The 22,017-nt window shown below is 39.4% G+C and overlaps 3 protein-coding genes across 11 annotated transcripts; 1 reads left to right on the plus strand and 2 right to left on the minus strand.

The window, feature by feature from the left end:
* Positions 1 to 2,321: 2,321 nt before the first annotated feature.
* On the minus strand, positions 2,322 to 8,620 carry rfesd (Rieske (Fe-S) domain containing). Of its 2 annotated transcripts, none has more exons than XM_010766210.1 (5): positions 8,543 to 8,620; positions 6,510 to 6,680; positions 3,439 to 3,597; positions 3,110 to 3,144; positions 2,322 to 2,849 (listed from the first exon to the last, which is right to left on the minus strand). In XM_010766210.1, exons 3-5 carry the CDS (start codon positions 3,581 to 3,583, stop codon positions 2,559 to 2,561), a joined length of 471 nt encoding a protein of 156 aa, XP_010764512.1. In that variant the 5' UTR covers positions 3,584 to 3,597; positions 6,510 to 6,680; positions 8,543 to 8,620; the 3' UTR covers positions 2,322 to 2,558. The 2 variants fall into 2 exon arrangements, with proteins under 2 accessions (XP_010764512.1, XP_010764513.1); XM_010766211.1 differs by having other exon boundaries at positions 3,439 to 3,600; positions 8,543 to 8,615.
* On the plus strand, positions 7,455 to 11,830 carry nudt2 (nudix (nucleoside diphosphate linked moiety X)-type motif 2). 7 transcript variants are annotated; one of them, XR_797863.1, is made up of 4 exons: positions 7,455 to 7,735; positions 8,383 to 8,435; positions 8,596 to 8,672; positions 8,784 to 11,830. XR_797863.1 is itself a non-coding variant. In XM_010766207.1 (4 exons), the coding sequence occupies exons 3-4, from the start codon at positions 8,549 to 8,551 to the stop codon at positions 9,098 to 9,100; spliced, it is 441 nt and encodes a 146-aa protein (XP_010764509.1). In that variant the 5' UTR covers positions 7,480 to 7,735; positions 8,371 to 8,410; the 3' UTR covers positions 9,101 to 11,830. The 7 variants fall into 7 exon arrangements, 6 of the variants coding, with proteins under 6 accessions (XP_010764509.1, XP_010764508.1, XP_010764510.1 ...); XM_010766207.1 differs by having other exon boundaries at positions 7,480 to 7,735; positions 8,371 to 8,410; positions 8,549 to 8,672; XM_010766206.1 differs by having other exon boundaries at positions 7,480 to 7,735; positions 8,383 to 8,410; positions 8,549 to 8,672.
* On the minus strand, positions 11,138 to 20,632 carry ube2r2 (ubiquitin-conjugating enzyme E2R 2). Of its 2 annotated transcripts, none has more exons than XM_010766202.1 (6): positions 20,044 to 20,632; positions 19,526 to 19,712; positions 16,866 to 16,952; positions 16,640 to 16,737; positions 16,040 to 16,174; positions 11,138 to 15,703 (listed from the first exon to the last, which is right to left on the minus strand). In XM_010766202.1, the coding sequence occupies exons 2-6, from the start codon at positions 19,700 to 19,702 to the stop codon at positions 15,418 to 15,420; spliced, it is 783 nt and encodes a 260-aa protein (XP_010764504.1). In that variant the 5' UTR covers positions 19,703 to 19,712; positions 20,044 to 20,632; the 3' UTR covers positions 11,138 to 15,417. The 2 variants fall into 2 exon arrangements, with proteins under 2 accessions (XP_010764504.1, XP_010764503.1); XM_010766201.1 differs by having other exon boundaries at positions 19,526 to 19,715.
* Between the last annotated feature and the right edge of the window lie 1,385 nt (positions 20,633 to 22,017).

Raw genomic sequence — 22,017 nt, forward strand, 5'->3', positions numbered from 1 at the left:
TCAGCAACACGCACGCGGACACAGACGTAGAAGCAGCGCGCGTCAACACACACAAACAACCTCGTGCAGTAGACATTCCGGAATTTTGATTTTTCGCTCAGTCAAACCTTTTAGTCGTATCATAGCTGTTTATTTCTCCTCCAAATGATAATACAACATGAGCTTCCTCGGGTGCATTCAATACAAAATCATGAGTCCAACAGTGGGAACTAAGTATGTAGCCTACTCAAGTACAATTTTGAGGTAACTGTACTTTACTTTCAATTGTTTGCTACTATCAGGGGTAAATATTGTTCTTTTACTCAATAACTTTTATGGAGTACCTTAAGTTACTGTACATTTGGAATAATAATGGGAAATATTATCTACACATAAGACTTGAGCTACACCTGGAGTAACATTCACAAGCTACCCTGCAGTATAAAGCAATTAAAACTAGCTGCACCTTTACCAGCTTTGATAAACACATGAATACATCAATAATTACAATCAAAACATATCATATAATATTATTCAGAAATTGACTAATTTGCTAAATTAGTACTTTTTTGATACCAATACTTTTCTACTTTTATTTCAGAAACATGTTCTTTTACACTTTTACTGTAAGAAAGTATTCCTACTCAGTGGTAATTCTACTACAAGATCTGAGTACTTACTCCATCACTGTGTGCTAATAACTTTGTGACATACACTGAACTCATCCACATGAAAAGACACAAAAAGAATTGCTAAGATGCATAAGCATGAATGTCAACCATAGTGATAATACTGACAACCATAATGTGTAAAGAGAGAATTTGCTGATATAGCAAGAATATAAACTTGAACAGGCTTTAGGGGTGTTTTGTTTTTTGGTATTCCCTCTTGGAAAAACTCCAGGGTTTTCCGAGCTTTTTGAGAGGAAAAATAGCTCAAGCCTTAAAGGTTTTATCAGAGCCTCTCTTGTTGATAATCACAATGAATAATGCAAGACATAAAACCTACAGAGAGTATGTAGGCCTTTGGTTTAAAAGACTTATTTAGTGCTACATGGTGTGCCTTACTCTCCCTCTGGAATAATATCCTCTAGTCCTGCTAAGCAGTTTCCCCTAGGTTTCCCCTGACAGTCTCTTTATCTTGACAAAGAGTCCTCCACTTGACCTATTGCAAATTACCATCTGCGCATAATAATACCTCCAGATTCTCAATTCAACTTTGCAGAAGTGCTCACCCCCTTGTTCCATGTAACCCAGTGCATTACGTGATTGTATTCGATGCGTCACGTAGACAGAGAAGTTTGCTGTAGGCCAGCTAGAGACCAGCAGCATGCATCATTCATGCACAGAGGAACATCATAAACCCCTTAGCCTCACTGTGCTTGACCCATGGCCCTGTAGTTCTTCTTGGGTCATGTCAGGGTTACACTGCACCATGGCTTTTAAAAACAAAGAAATAATCTGGATGTGACTGTCTTGACTCTTTACATCAAATGCTCAACAAACTATCACAAAATTACTTTACACAGTTTCTTTTGTTTAGGATTTCTTTGCAACAAATTATGATTAATAATATTTATAATAATATAAATGTAAATTATTGGTATCAAAATCCCGTATTGTACCATCATATGTCAAGATATAGTAGCACCAATTTTGACAGTTTTTTAAAAATCTGTTTCTTGCAGGGTTGCACATTTCCTGAAAAGGTTTTGAATCCCTTTAGTTATTCTTTAAGTACAACATTACTGCATCAGAAAACAATCAGATTTTGAGATGATTCTGACATCATGACCATGAAAGGAAAAGTTTGACGTTTTGGGAAATACACTAACTTTACACTAGTTGTCTCGGCAAGAGTTAGAGGAGGATGTTGAATGTTCAAAACAAAACTGAGTTTCTGTTTGCAGCACGGAGCCCATGAGCCAGCCACTGTATACCTGACTGAAGCTGCTGTTAACAAACATTCAACAACCTCAGGGGTTGGTACAGCGTCCTCAGCAAAGTTATTTATTTTATTTGTTGCGTTTGCTCAAGGAATTCTTTGCCAATGTACGGGAAAGATGTGACAAACGAAACCCATGCAGCCTGTAACCTGAGACTGGTGCTTTCTGATGTAATCTCAGGGAATGAACAGACATAGTTATTACCAGAAATGGCCATCATATGATCTTTATATTTTACATTAATGATTTTCCACTTTAGGACATTATCGACCAGACTAAACCTTTTTATCTTATTGATTCATTCGCTGTATGCATAATACATGAGAGATATTGAAATGCAGAGGGATACACCAGTGTGGGTACGCATTTAGCTGCTCCATGCCACTATAGAATCAAATTCACTCGTGAAGAAAGTTTATTCTGTGAAATAAGTTGACACTGTCCACCTTAAAGATGGGACCTTATTTTTAAGTACAACATTTAAATATAATGTAAGCCACAAATACAAATGTAAACACTATGATCAAGATAAACAAGACCCAAGTAAAACTACTGTATCCGTCATTAAATATCTGACACCAAGTAGATTCATCATACAATAATTTAGAGGATCCATTGACTTCCGTCTTTTACACTATTTTGTTTTCTTCTTCTCAGCAGCCGCAGCTTTTTCTCTTTCCACCTTGCCCTTCTCTCCCTGGTAGAAGTCTGACTCGATGAAGCCTCTTTGCTCAGAAAGCTTGACATAGACATCCCCATTGTTCTCAGTGACCGTGTGAGTCCGCTGCTTCACACCCTTGGAGATCCATCTGAACACAGACGGCTTTTCCCTGGGGTCTCTGGCCTTGTAAATGCCCTCCCCTTGGGCCAGACAGATCTTGTACTTGTGGTTCGGACAAACTATGCACATCTTGCCGTCAAATTCCTGTAAGAGTGTTGACAGAAAACAGGTAAACAACCTTATGTTGGATAAATGCAGGTCATTTAAGTCATTCAACATTAGCATAACATTAATTTTATTCAGGTTTGATGTCTTAATTAAGGTAATAATATGTATTAGCCCAGCAGTCGCTTGCAAGGACTATAATGTAGATGGAATAGCTGGTAAAAGCATGACTGTGGCTCCTTAACCCTGGGTCAGACACAAAAACAACCTCTAATCTCTTTAATAAATATAAACTTCACCTCAATGTCTCCATTTTGCAGTGCTGCCCCAGCGTCTGTTGAGAAGGGGACAGGATCAGTGTATTGCAGAATAAGCAAACAGAGCACACACAATATTTTGCTGAGTGGACACATTTTAAAAGGTGAAATGTGCCTAATTGTTCTTTGGCTAAAAAAGCTATTTTAGCTCAGAGTTAAATGTCCAGGACTGTCTGGAAGCCAGCATGGGTAAACACCTTAGATTTAGACTGACTGTTTGTTGGATGAAGTTTAAAAGCCAATTATATATCCCCATCTCCCTCTCTAAGAATTAATTGTTTTGAGTCAAGCAAAAGAAAAACTGAACTCACGATAGCAGTAAGAGTCGATAGCATAGAAGTCGTTCTGGTGGTAGATGATCAATATGTCCCGCCCCTCTAGTGTTCTGAAAGAGCGCTTTGCTTCAATCAGTTCATCCTTCTTCCCCACAAGATAAGGCCCTCCTGTGGGCTCCATGGCTCTGTGAAAGGCTGCTTGGTAAGAATGCAAAAGAAAATTTCACAAATTTGTATTTATAATAAATAAGCATGTTTTTATCTTAAAGGTCACCTAGTATGCAAAATCCACTTTTTCATGTATTTTATATATAAACATGTGTCCCCTCGTGTAAAGAGACTCTGAAAGTGTCAGGAAAGAATATTCGCTCACTTTTTGTCCTGATCCATTTTATATAAAAACGATAATGTAAACTTCTGAGCTGTTGAGACGTAGCAGCCTGCCACGGTGTGTTGTGGTTATTGGAGGGCACGCGTAGATGTCACAGAGATGTTCATGAATGGATGATAAGTGAATAAGTGAGGATAGTACATTGGTCATGAGGGCTGGGCCTTTATGGTTGTGAGCGACGGTGGTAAGAACCGAAGAAACCCATATGCAGTTGGACGGATAGGGGATAGGCAGCGTATACCAACTCCAGAGCGGGATAAGATCGGATCGGGGGAAATAGAAGTAAGTTTATATGCAAGGTAGGTCTCAGAGTCTAGATATCCCGTTTTGCTCAACAGAGACTTCACAAACTTGGGCTTCAGTGTGCGTGGCGTGTCTTCGAAGTACTGTCAGCGCAGCACTCGTAGGGTCATCAGGGCGAGACCAAGAGTCGGACAAAGTTTCACGACAAGGATGATAGAAAGATGAAATCTTTACTTTATATTCTCGGTGTAGGGGTGAGGGGACGACTCTCTATACAACCAATTTTTTCTTGTGCTTACCCGAGATCCTCCTCTAAGTCCGACTCATCCCCCCCCCAATGAGATCCCCCCGCCGCCCCAATGGGACACCACACCACTAACCGATTAGCCACATGTTTCGTTTTTTTTTAGCAATACTGTCAGATTCACCGCGGTCTTAGAGCCCTAGTCGCCCATTANCACCTGAATCTCCTCCTAGAGCACCATTGTGTTCTTTTTAACCAAATATCTCTCAGAGGGGCGTGGGGAGTGGCTCCTTATTTTCATCTAAAGTAAAAGATAGAGAATCAGCACTTTTGAAACAGGGCTGAAACAGAGGGGACTATGGGATGCTACAATGGATGATCTGTTTGGTATTTCGGGTCAAACACTTCAGAGACATGTTTTGTATATATCTGAGACCTATAATATATTGATGAAAAAGAGTAGGCTATAATAGGAGACCTTTAACCATATCACAATAATAGCAGTTACTATACCCCAAAGAAGGCCAATGGTGCAGCATGTTGTGTATTTCCGGGTCAGTACTTACATATAATAATAATTAATATAAATATTAGGCTATTAGATTTGCCACTGGGATTATTGTGTTTTGGCACCTCACATCAGAGTTGTCATCTTAAATTAAGTACACCTGCCGAACATTCAGCTTGAAGACTCAGAGTAAAGACATCTATTGGCACATCAGATCTGCTCAGACCTGCAATACTAATTTTCTTATATATGCCTCATTACTGTATGAATAGTCGAACCATTGAAGCTGGGGGAGGTCAGTTTCTTTTTGGCAAGTCATTAGGGCAAAAATTCAATGATTACCTTTCAGTGTTACTATTGGAAATAAAGGTCCACGTGCCTTAAGATTGTGTAAGCCTGATTTAACGATAGCCTGCAGGAAGAGTTTATATTGAAGCCTCTTTTTTTTAACAATAACAAAAATGCAAAGCAACCCAAAAAAAGAAGAGCCCAATATATTCACAGCATTTCTGAGAAAGAAAATCATGCAAACAGTTTTAGCTGCTGCTCCCTTAGCTGCGGCTAACTTACAGCAACTCAATTATATGGTTGGTAGAAGGCAAATTGAACAACTAATAACCGTAGCAGTCATGGCTGGGCTGCAGCAGTGAGGCTAAACTTTTAAAGACAGGGAGAAAATGTATTGCTAATAGTTTAGCCTTGAGCTTAGCCATTAGCTGCTGTAAACTAGTTGCAGCAATGACCATGAGCATTTGGTTTAGCTTTAGTAAGGTTTTTCACTATCTCTGAAACCCTATGCTGGTATTTTTGCTAACTAGAGACTCTAATCAAAGACAGTCATTTTGAAATGTCTTTACAGACTCACACGTTTGCAAAGAAATCAGGATGGTAATTGTAATGGAATTGCTGCCATATAATGACATTAGGTTCTCAAACATGATGAATGAATCCTGATGTGTGTAAACACATTACTACAGGTTACTGTATGAAGCACATACGCATACTAAGACAGAGTGGGGAGAGCTGCAGGATGAGAACCAGTTTGCAGTTTATATGAAATATGCTCAAAGGTCACCATAAAATATTTGCCGAATAACTTGAAAAATAAACTGCCAACCACAGCTTTAAGTGAACCTTTCAGAGTAAAAGACTAAGGACAGCGCAAAGCTTTAGCATATCAGAATTGTATACATCCAAAGTTGAAGGATTTTTTTGCCAGTTGGGTGTTCCCCGAAACAAATCAAGTGCATAGTGATTACAGTAGTCTATGTATGACCTATATGAATGTCATTATTTTACAAAAGCATTGGTCACTTTAAAGTGAGTCTCAGACAGTCAGTATACACAATTCTATCTGGATGCAGGGGAAGCTGACCCCAAATGTGAATCCTGTATAGCGGAGTGGAGTAATGAGCATTTCAGTGCAGCCTGAGTAAGCACAGTAGTAGGCAGTTAAAGTTACATGTCCTGAGGCATCTGGCTACAACGCAGGCAGCTATTATTGAGGAAGAGAAGCACAAATAATTGTTTATGTCAGGAAAACTACACATTTTTCATTACGTGTTCCCTGAGGGACTAGAGGATACATTTTTAGCAAATCCATCAAAGTTACATTGAGTTCTTGCATCCCATCTGTGTGTCTGTCTGATTATCCCTGTATCTATATATTTTTCACTTGACTTTAACAACAATTTTTATTTTGGGAGAATTTTTGTCTTTACCTTGAAACTCAACAGCGGTGTCTCATCCGTCAAGCCGAACAACCATACTGCTGTCAGCTCGGTGTGCAGAGAAGGAGGCCCCATCTCTATTATCTTCACACACAAGCAGTCTTCAGTTGGCCCTATCTACTCATGGGTACATTTCTTATCTGTCTCCCACAGGCACAGCAGCTAGATCATGGAGAAATATATGAGTTTATAATAAAGGCTTTGTTTGATCTGTCATTGAGTAACAGGATAAATGAATCTCTTCCTTATTTTAATCATCGCCTGCACTTGATGTGTAGTAGTAGTATTAGTAGTAGTAGTAGTAGTAGTGGAAAGAAACTATATACACCTACTCAGTACTCACTATTTTTGATTGATACAAGTACATTTTTAGCATATTTTCAGCAAAGATTTCATTTTTTTGCTTCTTTATACTTTTACTGCACTATATATTAGAGGGGGAAATATTATTAAAATATAGGCTACATATGGCCTACATCTAATGCACCTTTAGCATTGTGCAGGTAGTTACAAGTTATTTTTTACTTAAGTAAAAGTAGAAGTACCAGAGTCTAGGAATACTCTGTTCAAAGTAAAGGTCCTTCAGTAAAGGTTACTGAAGATAAAGTAGAAAAGTATTGGCATCAAAATATACTTAAAGTAGTCATTCAAAAAAAATTGGTCAATTTCGGAATGATATATGATACAGTATGTGTTGATTATAACTATTGATGCATTATTAAAGTATTATCAAAGCCGGTAAAGGTGCAGCTTTAATCACTTTGTGTACTGCAGGGTAGCTTGTGTATCTACTCCAGGTGTAACTGAAGTATTTCTTAAGTGTTGATTATATTTCACATCATTAATCCAAACCAGTAACTAAAGGTACAAAATAAATGTAGTGAAGTAAGAGTACACAATTTACCTCTGAATTGTGTACCAAGTAGCACAACATTGAAATACTCAAGTAAAGTATAAGTATCTCAAATTTGTACTTAAGTGCAGTATTTGAGTTCATGTACATATTTACATAGCTCAGATTATTTTATTATATACATATCTTTCATTACTGGCAGTGGCTACGAGTAGCCTACTGTCAAAGCAGTTTTACAAAGCGGAACTGTTTATTTCCGTTTTCAGAGAGGACCGGACACTATTCCAAGAGCACCGCTCAGCTCCGCAGTGTTGTCTGTCGGTGAGGAACACACAACGCTTTAGCAAATATTTCACAGTGAACCGTAAGTAAAACACTGACATATTTTAAGTTAAGTCACTGAGATAGTCGTCAAACCAGCAGTATGTGTTCATTGACGGTAGAACAGCGAACATGTCTGTAGAGTTAGAACAGAAAGTGAAGCCTGCCGAGGTTTGACAGCGAATCTGTGCCAGTGGAGAAGTGAGATAGGCTACTGTTGCATGTTATCAAATCTGATCATTGTTTTGGTCTGGTAAATAATCCCATTGTTGCAGCAGTGTTGGGTCTGTCTCGCTGCAAAATCCATCAATGAATCAGCACAAGTTACAACGTGCTAGCTAACGCCTGTTTGAAAAAAACATGTTCTACCACAGGTGGAATAAGTCACGTCACTGTTTGGAAACCCTCTGTTGCAAGTAAAAGTCATGCATTCATAAACATACCTAACCAAAGTGCCAGGGTAACAATTTTAAATATACTACCAAAAGTTTAAAACAATTAAAAAATATGTAGCTCTATATACACAGGATATGCATTGGTTTAACCAGTAAATTACACTTTTAACTACTCTACTTTTCCTTGCCAAACAGCATGTTGAACATTTTTGTCCATCTACCATTACAACATTGTGAAAAAGTAATAACCCATATTGCGTGTAATATTATTTTATAATGTAAGTTTCCCCCTCAGCAGTGCAAAGGTCTTCCCTTGAAGAGTGGTGAGTCTAATATCTACGTTAACAGGTGAGCTCCACTGACAAGGGGTTTGACTAAGTAGCTTTTTGCGTTCTATAGGGGAATTCCATAATCAAACATAATGCGAAATGTGCTTGTTTGTGCATTTTTCAAACCGTGAGATGGCGCTGCGAGCCTGTGGCTTCATAGTGTTTCGTCGTCTCGCCAGTTGTGTCCCTCCAGACAACATCGAGTACCTCCTCCTGCAGACCTCTTATGGGCAGCACCACTGGACCCCACCCAAAGGTGCTTACAAGTCCAAAAAACCTACAGATTCCTCAAGTAGTTTGTAGAGACACTAATGAGCTAACTTTAAATGTTCTTTGTCTAAGTGACATCTAACCTGTTCTCCATCAGGTCATGTGGATCCGGGCGAGGACGACCTTACCACAGCCCTGAGGGAGACCAAGGAGGAGGCGGGGCTTGGAGAGGAGCAGCTGAAGGTTGTTGACGGCTTTTTGCAGGAGCTGCGCTACGAGGTGCGAGGCAAACCCAAAGAGGTGCTGTACTGGCTGGCCGAGCTGAGAGACACAGGAACAGCTGTGACTCTGTCTGACGAGCACCAGGACTACCGCTGGGCCCGGCTGGAGGAGGCCTGCACTCTGGCCCAGTACAAAGACCTGCAGGACACTCTGAGAGCAGCAAGCACACACCTGCAGGACAAAAAGCAATGAACCCAAATGTACACGCTGCAGAAGGGATGGTAAAAGAAGGGAAAGCGTCTGCTGGTGTGAGGGACCTCAGACTTTGGGTTAGCAGAGCACCTAATGTAACAGAGTGTCTCTACTGTATAAGGTAACGCTGAGTATATTCTCTTTTTTATAAAACAAAGGTTAAATTGAAGAAAATATACAACATTACATGATTCTAAAATAAATTCGCTTCCCTAGTTTTGAATACATAAATGTGAACAAGTAAATAAACCATAACATAAAGCAAGGAGACAGTTACTCACTTACTTACTGGATACAAATACAATGTAAGTAGTAGATGCTGCCACAGGGTGGCGACAAAACAAGCAATGTCTTTGATTGGTCACCAAAGATTACAAAACACTGCAAGCTCTAGAAACACAACCCAGATGTGCAATGAGCTCAGAAACAGTCTCAGGCCTATTCTCAGCTCTCAGTATCCAAATAAAAGCGAGAGATACATCAATCACTTTTGCAAAGAGTGTCAAGACATTTTAGAGAAGCCATTATTATGCAATGATTGGGAGATCATGCATCTCAAACAATGGACATTAGGTTAACCATTATTTAGGGTTAATGTACTGGAGTATTTATTATATAGCTATTTTACAAATATATTGTATAAAGCCATTTGCAAACATGCAGCATTACCACATCATACATTAGATTGTGGGATTTGAACTAGGTGTTTGCCACTCATGATAAAATGATGACGATTGATAGTACTACAGGCAGGAGGAACATATCTATCTTTGATTTTGAGGTTAACTTTCCCTTTAAGCTAATCCTTAAAACAAAACCAATTTTTTAGGACAAACAATAATGTTATAAAACCAGGCAGCATTGACACATAAATCTCATTTTAAGATGGCACGATTGAGCAGAGGTTTTATGTACAGTCACCGTGGACATGTTATTAATCCAGGCAGAATCTGTAGATTCAAAGTATTTTTTTAATCCAATCTGACCCCCTCGTGTTGTTCAACAACCTAAAAGTAATTTGAAAGTTAGATGATGGAATATAGTCCTAAAGAGCAGGAAGAACCAAAAATATATTTAATCAACACTGCTTTTTCTCTCACTAGGGACGAGTGAAATTAAAGACAGGCTTTTATACTTGACCCTGGTGACTGTGACGGTCTCATTGTACTACAAACAGGAACATTCTGCTCTCAATGCCACACACAGGATTAATGGCCCCTGTCGAAGGGACACAATTAAAGTAATTAAAGAAACAATTGTGTTCTTGCAACTCATAAGTACTCTCCTCAATTAACAGACACTTTTCTTCTGGGTATTTTAAGGACACGGGATAGAGCAGTGAGCTGGAGGTCAGTGAGAGACTTTCACGTGGCATAAACATTATACAATAAAGTAACACTGTGCATCGAGCAGCTGAACTATTGCTTTGAGACCCATCAGGGCATCATTAAAGCAGTAATTAATTCCATGCCTGGTTGAGCAGAAAAGCTCCTCTCCCAGTTCTAAAACAAAGCCAATTGTTCTGAATTGAAATTAGAGTTCCTTTTTTCGAATAAACATTTTGCTTTGCACCCTACTAGTTTATGTATCATTTTATAAGCTGTGAAATATCTTAAAATTATCTCGATGCGTTCAGTGTCATGATCAGTTGTAATCAATGGAGGAAAAAGTACTCAGAATTTATATTTTAGGTAAAATAGCAATACTAGATTGTAAAGATACTCTGTTACGTGAAAGTCCTACATTCACAATTCAAATTGAAGAAGTATTGGCATCCAAATAAATGAATACAAAAGTAAAGTACTTGTTAGACGTATTGACCCCTTAACAATGATTACCATTACAATTCATCAGAATGGCATGGAGGCAGAAATATCAGATATCTCAACATCAGGACAAATAAACCAATGCATAGCTAGATACCACTGATTAGGTCAATTGGCTGATCCAACACTTTAAGCTAATACACTCATTAAAAACTAATAATAATCCATCATGACCAGAGTACTAAATAAGGTAAGAACTTTTCAAAAGGCATCAATGACATACCGTTTTATTTTTGAAGGAGTTTCCAACGTAACCACATTAACTGTATGCCCCTCATTTGCATATCACTCACTACAATATTTCCTATCCAAAAACCAACTTGCTGTGCTTCGTCCTTTTTCCGTGACTTTCACTAAGCGACAGTGATCAGAGCTACAATGCAAATTAAACCCAACAATATCATTTATTTATTTTTACAATAGAAACTTTATGAGTGACATTTGCATCCTATCAAACACAAAATGATAAGGAAAAAATACATAAAAAACAAAGAAAAACCCAACAAGGACAGCATTAACATCAAAAGGTGAGGACGCATTGTGGACACACACAGGTCAGTCCATGTGTGTGACCATGTGAAGGCCCATACTGTAAAAATGACACTTGTGCACACACATGCTTACACACAACCAGATTAAATGAACCAAATGATTTCATTCAGGCCTTTGTATGGAACTGTTTGTAGGGAAGATCCTCTCAACACCTTAGAGACCACAGTCCTTTTTAGTGTGTCACTTCTTAGGTTGAGTTAAGAAAATTAAAATCCCTCTGAGATAATTGTTTTTTTTGCTCTTTTCCCTCAAAAGGCCCCCTGAGCTCTTCTTTTCCTGTCCTCATTATAAAACAAGGCATACACTTGACTAAAAAAAAAGAAGGAGCATTTAAGATTGAAAAGCTCTAAACTGATCATTGAATTGCTATCATAAGGGCAACACTAAGCCTAAACACAAACAATAACGCCGATTCTGATTTCTACATTTGTGATAGGACACAACCGTTAAATTAAGAGGATAACATTATTGGAAACACCCTTATTTGTTTTCTTGCCTGGAGTTGGTTGAGAAGACAGATACCAATATCGCATCTGTCTGATAAATGTGAAGCTAATGCCAGCAGCCATTTAGCTTAGCTTAGCACAAAGACTGGAAAAAGACGGAAACATACAGCCTGGCTCTGTCCACAGGTAAACTACAGGAAGTCATGTCTCCAGGCCAAGAAAACGGCCTTCTCTTTTTCACAATTAGTTTTTTTTAATCTTTTTCAGTTTCCCTTTATTTAGAGCTCAAACATGTGATTTTTGGTGCAAAGCGAAGCTAACCAGCTTATGGCCTTGGCTTCATATAGAAAAGGTGAAAATAGGTGCGGTGAAAAAAAGGAGTGATATTTTGGGAAATACACTTTTTAGCTTTCTGTTAAGGAGTGTGATGACAATATAATTAGCATGTTTCTCTGTTTAAACAATGCTACAGCCAGCAACCTGTTAGCTAAGTTTAGCATAAAGCTAGCCTGGCGCTGTTCTATGATACCAAAGTCAGCCTCATATCAGCTTCAACAAAGCTTACTCAATAAGACGCAACAGTTGTTTGTTGAATCTGTACACAATTCATAAAAATAAAAAGGGACAATTTGCTGTTTAATAGGGGCTTAGGTTAAATAGCAAGACAAAGCCAAGCTAACTTTTTCCCCCTCTTTTCAGCGGAGAAAGTGGTATAGATATTCTTAGCCACCAAAAATCAGCATACTTCCTAAAATGTCAAACTAGTACATTAGCAGATACACATGAATTCAGTACATGTCATCACTTTTTCTACTTCTTCTCTGTATGACGAGGGATGGGCAAAAAAATGTGGACCACATCAAGAAAAGTTCAACATCTCTGGCCTTAATCCCTTTCCTGTTGTGCCTTGATATCAAATCCATTAAAGATCCGGTTCAGGAGTAGGTTTTCCTCTCTGTCCTCAACAGAATCCAGTCTCTGTGAGCCCTCCGAAGCGCAAGGCCGGGAGGAAATGTTTCACTCCTTTGGCTTCACATTAAAATCCAAAAGGTAGAGTAAATTCACACAGCGTTAAATACACCACATGCATCCATTGCTCCGTAGTCTTTAAAATGAACCTTTGTGGGGCTGCACTTGGTTTCCTTGGCATAAAATCCATCTGTTTGAGTCAAAGGTTTGCACAGTGCTCTGCTCTGTGAAAAGGGCAACAGATGTAATACCCACAGCCATAAGAACACAACTCAAAATGTGTGTGGTTTACTCGATGCCACGCGAGTACTATAATCACATTATGCTGTTCAGTGTATCCAAAAGTTTAATACTCAGAGGGCGTTTTCTTTTTTCATTCGGTTGAATCCTCAGCCAGTTCAGGCCTCACCAACACGGCACTAGAACACTGTGCAAACACACAATGGTTTCTCCACTGGACAAAGTCTAAAAGGTCATTTGGACAAACTCACTGGTTTGACACAAGTCTGCACTTGTTCCAGGGACCGGAACAAGAAAACCCTGACATTGTTGTCGATAGATGAATAGTAAATGTAAATATACACGCGCACACACAGAAACACACAACAGGCAATCAGTGTTATAATCATTCAAATGCAAATGGATAGCTAAGCTGCATGTTGATTCCATCCCTGTCGTTAAACGGACAGCCGCACTTAAGCTTAGTCTGAGTAACGGAGAAAAAAAAGTAACATTTTCACATCTATGGAAAGATAGTGTGAGCATTATCTGACAGGAAATGTCGCTTCAGGTGTTCTAAATATGACATTTGCATACAAAGAAGCAAACAAAAAAAGGAGCCAAATCAGGACCAACAGCAGCACCCAGTCATGTGTTAACACGCTGGCTGTGGGTTTAGAGACTTTCACTTCACTCTCTGCCCTCGGCAACCACCCAGTGATGCAGAAAGTAAGAAGATGAGGTGGAGGTGAGGAGCAATTGTAATGTAAGAGTTTCTCTTTTTTCTCTCTCAGTGAAAGTCTATTGAGGCCCTGAGGTTTAAGAGGCAGAGAAAGGTATAGGAGACGACAACCCCTAACTGAAAGACGCTGCTTTGAGGGATCAAAAGGGAGCAGTCGTGATGAACACTACTGAAGGGGGTTCAAGAGGACGGGGACTATGTTGATTGCATTAGTTGAACAGACAGGCGGGAGAGGGACAGAGATATTCTGCCACAATGATGGACATTGACAGGACGAACTGACCAGCTCATCGACTGGTTAATGAGCCAAACAGCAAAGAGTCCATCAGTCTAAGCCCACCGATAATTCAAGGGACAAGTCTGGAACGACAGACTCTCAACCAACCAAAAGAGAAACAATAAAATACAACTAAAGACACGGGTGGATGGAGACAATCTATATTACACAAAACCAGACAATCTGACTAACCAGACGAAGAGCTGGCCAGCTACAGGGGTTCAGGAGACCACCACATGGACAGCTTGTTTTCATCATTTATCAAGACAATTTTGTTGATTTGCGGGAGGTTATTTAGAGCTAACATGTGATTTTTATCTTTGGGAAATTCTTATACGTAATGAAAAACTAGGACTTTCCACCATACACCTAACTGCTATGGCCTCTCCCATGTGGTAATTACTCTAACTGCTAGAAGTTTTGCACTTCAGCTTTCATAAGTAATAAACCGTTACTACTGAAAATGCCGAATCATAAAAGAAGAAGTGATTAAAAGACCTGGAAAGATTCCAAAAACAAGAATTTATTTTTGTAAATTAAAAAACGAAATTGAAGTAGAGATGGCACTATTGTTTAAAGCCTACATCTTTATGCATCTGCATCCAAGAAGCAAGACCAACCCAACTACAGTTAAAAGATAGACAAACTGGCGCAGTAACCAAAACAAAAGCAAGTCAAATGTTATACCAGTACCGACAATTTTAATGACTGACGAAATTCAACCATGCGAATGAAAAAAAACAAGAGTTTTAAAACAGGGCAATAACTAGAGTTAAAAACAAAGATGGATATATTTCGTTTTTGGGCTGTTTTGCCTCATCTAGAGTCAGTAACTTATAATATGATAAATCGAGCAGTAATACCGCTCTATTGTGCAGTGGCATGCTATAATTTCTGCGATTATAAAAAGGTGAACGATAATGTTAACTCAAAAACACTTGGGGGGGAAGGGGGTGCTCTCAAACAGTGCTGGAATAATTTAAATTCTCAATCTCTGCGAAACATCTGATGGCAGACAGAGTGCAAGCTGTAATTAAGGCAAACGGTGGAAACACCAAACTCTGACGTTCATTGAAAACGGTACCAAAACTTTTTTGAAAAAGTAATAGCACTACTATTTGACCATTTGTATTATTTTAATAAATGATGAAACGTTTTTGGCAGTTTACCTTTGACCCCACTGTATGTGCAAACACACACACACATACACACACCAGACGAAACACACACAAAAAGGAGGGCTTTGGGATGGGGGAGTTGGCAAGGAGGAGTCATCATCCAGATCATCATGAGTCCTCGTTGCCGGAGTCGTCCTGGTTGTCGTAACGTCTGGTGGACGTCCCGCCGTCCTCTGTGGGGCTCATCCCCCCGGCTTCACCTACGGACTCCATGTCGCTCTCGTCTTCGTCCTCGTCCTCCTCCTCCATGTCGTCGTCGTAAAGGTCGTCGTAGAGCAGGTCTGAGCTGCTGTCCTGGGAGGGGACCCTGGTCTGGACGCAGTACTCCGCCAACGTGGTCGGCACCTTGACACCGTCACGCTCAGCCTCTGCCGTCGTTGACATCACCTGCTTCCTGTGGGCCAATTGGGAATTGGATTTAAAGCTTCTGACATTTGTCTTTGTGAATGGATTCCCTGTCTAACGCCTTAGAAATGTGTAGGGGAGGCTGTGGCTCAGTGGATAGTGTGCTGGACTTCGAATCAGGGGGTAGCAAGTTCGTGTCCCACTGCAGTCAGCATGTCGTTGTGTCCCTGGGCAAGACACTTAACCCCAAATTGCTCCTGTGGGGATTGTCCACAGTACTGAATGTATGTAAGTCACTTTGGATAAAAGCTTCTAACAAATGACATGTGATGTAATTTAATGTATGCAGTAGCACATGTATGAGATCTTCCACATCGTGTATTACCTGATTATCTCTGCATACTCTTTGTCCTTGCCTTTGCTGTCCCTCCATTTGCGGAACATGACAGACGCATCCACGTTAGCTGGGGAAAAGGTGTTGGGCTCGTTGAGCAGAGAGATCACACTGAGCAGGATCGTCCTGATGGAGACAGAACCACACAGACAGGAAATGAGGACAAACAAATTAGATCATGTATTTGTATTAAAGACAAGCTCTATATGAGCTTTTTGAAACCTGTAACCAAAGCAGAGGCTTCACCATGCATCTTTCCCCTTGTGGCTCCAGTACATGCTGCACCCAATGTGCTCAGGTTTTCAAATACAGACTCATCACTTAAGCTCTCTGCTTATCAATACTACTTCTCATACCAGTCTTGGACACGATTGGCAAGCCGTCCAACCTTTATATTCTTTTATTTCTTGGGGGATCTTTTATTGTATAGCAGATGCCGGATGGACAGTTGGTTCGGATTCATCACAGTCACTCAATAACACAAACAACCCAACCAATATATAAATAAAATGCATATCATCATTTTATTTAGATAACAGAAAAGTATGGTTTAAGTGCGTGCAGAGGTGCAGGTCGTGTGTTAGGGATTACCTGACGTTCTGGGTCGGGTTCCACCTTTCAGAGGGCAGCTCCCCACTCTGAGGGTCATCCACAGGAGGGTGCAGGATGGAGATGCACACATCTCCGTTCTGAAAAATGCAATGTATAACATATGGCAAAGAAGTATGTCTAAATGTAGCCTTTATTGGACCCATTTTATAAAACCTACATCTATGCCATTGTATAGAATGTAATTGACAAACACAAAGTATTTTACCTCGTAGATGTTGGGGTGCCACATCTTTGTGAGGAAGCGAAAGGTCGGTGGAGAGTACGGGTAGTCCACGGGGAACTTGATGTGAGCCTGGAAGAACAAACAAAGTCCGACAGTCAACATGTTGACTTCCATAATGCTAAGTTTATGCCCTTCAATCTTTGGAGGTTGGTGAAGCACATTGATAGGTAGAATATGTAAACAAATAAAAACAGGCTTTATATTTCCAAATAAATCCAATACATTTGATATATTTTCAAGACATACTTCTCCTAGTGATACATATTAAGTGTTTCCTTCATGCCTACCTAAAATAAAAAATGAAGTGAAACTGCAATGTTTTGGCAGTTTCTAAGACAAATGCTATTTGCTTTCAAATTCATTTTTAAATTCAGGAACTAGAGCAAGGGTAACAGAGACAACCTTGTTAACTGTAATGTTCAAATATTCAAAAGGTTTATTATTATATCATATACACAACTTCAGTGTAGTTATGTAATCGATGAAAAACATCAACTTCAATGTTGCATTAAAAACAAGTTTTCTCTTTGCTGAGTTGTCTAGGTTTACAAGTTCCCTAATAACCAGCTCATACACAAAGATGCTTCCTGTAGCCTTTGTTTTTATATACATTAATCACAACAGTGACATTGTATCATACACTCTCAGCCATTTGTCTAATCACACTGTAAAGCAGTCTGTTTATGTTTTTCAGCACATTGCAGTAGAGCTAGGCATTTGGTGACACAAGAAGTTGGTGCTTCTGTTTTTGTGTTTTCTTTCCATGGTATTGCTCAACTAGGTGAAAGGCGTGTAGGCCTGGCTGTGTGTCACACCACCCGGCTCTCCCTGAGCTGCTGCCCCTCAGATAGGACTATCATTGCTCCTCTAGAGCAGCCTTGGAATATTAAAAGACAGACGCCATGACAAATACGTTTCCATGTTAAACAAATGTGCAAAGTTAAACATATTTCATTAATTACACCATAACATAACATACAGCCCTTCTTGTATAGCACACTCAAGTCAGCATAAGAATCATCAATATCTCAAATGTAGTTGTGCTGGTGTCACAGTAGCTCAGGGGTGAGAACATCTTGCTCAAAGCAAGAATGCCCTGGGTTTGACAGTGTCTAAAGGTTCTTGGTTACATGTTACATCAGTGGTTTTAAAAGATTGAGAATGTGGGCCTCCTTTCCCCCCCTCCTTGGTTTCCGAGCTTCCTCCAATTCCTGGATGTCTATGTGAGCATGGTTATGTTATTTGATACTGTAGACAATTAACATGTAAGGCAAAATAGCCAAGTAATGCCCGTTGACATAACTCAGATAACCGAAACAGCATTAAGTCTATTAGTTTCTGACTCGGAACATTTGTAAAATGACTGTATCTCTGGAATATCTCTGCAACCACAAACAACTTCAGGATCCTCTTTTTTTAAATGTTTTGATTTCTATTGTATGACTGTGACAACCTGCATGCGTGCCTCCTCTAAAGACTTGCATCTTAGGTCAATTGGAAACTCAATATATGGCCCTTGTTGTGTGTTCTGACCCTGAGAGAGCAATTCCTTCTCTGTTGCTGTGTGGTCTCGCCTATCTTTTCCCCTTTTTTTTGTGGAGTTTATCCTTATCTGACCACAGGTTCTAAGAATATATGCTGTATTGTGATATGTTAAACGGATTTAAAAAACACACGTATTTCAAGGATACATAATCAATAAAATATGTTTGACTTGTAACCGGATAACAAGGATGTCACTATGAAAGGTGGAGTGAAACGTAATGGCAGCAACGCGTTGCTCTGTATTATTTTGGCATTCCTGGAAGATTGCAGCATTGCCTCAACTTGAATTTGGGCTTTCACTGTACCACATTTTTCTAGATGTTTCACTCGATAAGTGACATGAAAGACAGGAAGATGAGTCTCTCCGTGCCCTTCTCTGTGCTGACTGAGGTCCCGTTTATATCGGTCCCACGGCTAAAAATAGCCAACTCAAGCACAACCATCATTCAGCAAGGGGGAGAGGGCTGGACAAGAGGGAGAAGGGAGAGAGCCTAAACATTTAAGAAATATATATGACTGCCAGCCTAAAAAAGAGATTTAAAACAAAATAAGTGTTTGGCCAGTCATGGTGGTATTTGCTGATTTAAAAGTACAACAACAACAACAAGTTTGGCTAAACAGAGTCGCAGTAAGAGGCAGCAATCGCCTTTAAATCCTACTTTGGAAAGAAACTTGCCCAGGAGCACAGTTGCACTGTATACACGTTACCTTCATGAATGTGTTGCATTATTAAAAGCAGTGCCATTTGTTTTCTGCCCTTTCCTACTAGGGCTTGGAAATATATCTATAATAAATCAATATTGTGATATTTTGAAAATCATAATTTTCTTTTCCTGGTTTCCTGGTCCAGGCAGCATTACAGTCAGGTGATATATTGTTACTAGCTGTTATAGCTTTATCCACTTAGTTATTATTTCCTCATTGCTGATTATTATTTATTTACAATGTCATTGTCTGAATGTTTGTATAAACACCAGTAGTCAACCCTAAAATATAGTTGCAATATCAATATTGGGGTATTTGATGGGAAATACCATGATATTTGATTTTAAACGTTGCCCAGTCCTATTTCCTGGTATTATGAAGTTTTGGCCCACCTTAAAGTATCCTCCTTCATACAGGGTGTTGGGGGGCCCGAAGATAGCCACTTCCCAGTTGTAGAGGTCAGACTCCTCCACCAGAGTGATGCGGAAGCCCTCCACCGGCTGCTCCTGCAGAGACTTCAGCTCCATCATCAGGGCCTTCTGGGAACTAGGGGTAGCCTGGTGGGCCATGTTAATCCCACTGCTGACCCCAGTGGTCCCATATTAAGGAAAGGAAAAGAAGAGAAAGAAAAAAAAAAAAGACTGTCAGAATTCGACTTTTACGTATTTCAAAATTTCATGGTTTAATGGTTATTTGGCCCTGCATCAAAACACTACAATCTTTAGGGTTTTTAGAGCACGCTAGGACAAAAGGCAACAGTACACCTAAATAGATAACAGCCCTAATTGTAAACTGAGCACCACATGAAGAATTCAAACAAAAACATGATATGTAGCCTGCCAAGCTAGCTAGGTTTACTTCGACGGCCCTATTGGGGGGAAAAGAAGCAAAGTTAATAAAAAGTGTTTACCTCCGTCTCCTTGCACTGTAATGTGAACTCGTTTAGTTAAAGCTGTAAACTCGACGGTTAACTCATTGGTTGTCCTGGTTATGTCTTGACAAAGAGATAGGGATAGCAGTGGATTTTCTGCTAAAGCCTATGGCTGGTCCTCGTGTTGTGTTTCCGAAAATTCTTTGTGTTGCCAGTGTTGACAGTTGACATGGAGGTGGTATGATTGTAAGTCACGGTGTCCTGTGGATCATTATCGGGCAAAAGAGTGGAGACCTTCCTGACATCTCTGTCCGTGCTGCTGGCTCGGTTCGGGCAGCAGGCACTCAGCTGATCGCCGCTTGTTTGTGTTTGTTTATCTGCTCTCTGGCAGTCTCAACTTCTCCACACGTCAGCTAAACCCCTACCGAGCAACTTGCTTCAAATGTATCGGCTCTCCTGCGCCCTGCCGTCCCCTCCGGCACAGTGGCAGTGAACAAGGCGGATAAATTCGAGTCTACGGTCGCGGTAAAGGACAGTAGGTGAGAGGTTTAGACTCGCAAAATACACTGGATTTCATCGATTTTTATTTTCCTCCCATCGGTCCTTCCGGCTATCATTGCGCGTGTCTGAAAAACGTAAAGCACGTACGGATCTTACGTGACGTGCGCGCACTCGATGCCTAAAAACAATATTTATATTTATTTATCAAATTAAGACAAGGTAATTACAATAATTTAAATTAGCATAGCATAAGACAACATATATGGAGGACAGAACATGACATAAGTACAAAAAAGAAGAAGCTTAAATACAGGAATACAAAAATACAAGAATAAATACATGTTGAAAAAAGTTAAATAAATAAATAAATACAGGAATAAATTAATACAATGAAAGTTTCACTTACATTTTTACATTTCTGTGTCTGTGTAAACTGTAAAGCGTAATTAAACTTTGATTGATTTTGATTTGGCGCAAGAAGTACACTTAACCCTCAAAAGCCAGATATAAATGTTTATTAGCGTAAACATTTTTGTTGCAATTAAAGGTGTTGCTACTAAATAAAACTCAAAATCTAACTCTATTCTGAACATGAATCTTTAAACACATTTTTATATGAATCTTGAAATAAATATTGCAATTAAAAATGTAAATAATAATCACAAATGTTTTTGTAAATGGGGACAAGGATTTCTGTTCTGTATAAAACATACACAAAGGTACAGGACTTTTTATGTTTCCATTTCCTTTATTATCTTTGTGAGTTTTCACCTTTTGAGACATTTTGTGTCCTTGCCAGCCTAAAGGGGACACCCCTATGGAAGCCCATTTCCGGCACAAAAAAAATTAATTAAAAAGTCATAATTATGAGATAAAAAGTGCGCATCTTGTCAATATTTCTTTACTGCTTTTAGCCACTTTTGTTGAACATTGTTTTCAATTTAAGAACATGTTTACGTTTCAATGCAGATGACTTTCTGTGAATACCTCAGTTAAGGAAGTAGTTTAAGATTGATGGTTTATATTGCTAGACTTCACTAATAACCTGAGTCTAAATCAGTTATTTCAGACAACATACTGTTATGGTTATTACATGGTTTATATGTAGTAATGTAATGTCTATAGGTCATTTGGGATATGAAAGACGAATGGAACAACCTTACTCTTTTGGTGGATATTTTAAACTCGTCAATACTGTAAAGATGTACAATGAGAGTAATCTATAATAAACTGGTGAAAGCAAACAGCGTTGTCTTGTTGGTTATTTATTTGAAGCTTCAAAGGCACAGGTCTCACAGAGTATAGTCTGCAGGAGTGTGCGCAATAGCCACAGAATAGCAAAGCTTATATACAAGATAGGGCAGGCAGACAAAGTTTTTGTGTAGCATGGCGGAACGCCTCAGAAATCTGCTTTCACACGGATGTCTCATATCGCTATTAGACACCTGTGTCCTTGAGCTATAGAAAGTATAACGGTTATCAGCATATGGAAGTTCAAACTTTGTGTGAAGA

The sequence above is a fragment of the Notothenia coriiceps genome, unplaced genomic scaffold (assembly GCF_000735185.1).
Source record: "Notothenia coriiceps isolate Sejong01 unplaced genomic scaffold, NC01 NC01_scaffold00003192, whole genome shotgun sequence".
NCBI classification, from domain to species: domain Eukaryota; kingdom Metazoa; phylum Chordata; class Actinopteri; order Perciformes; family Nototheniidae; genus Notothenia; species Notothenia coriiceps.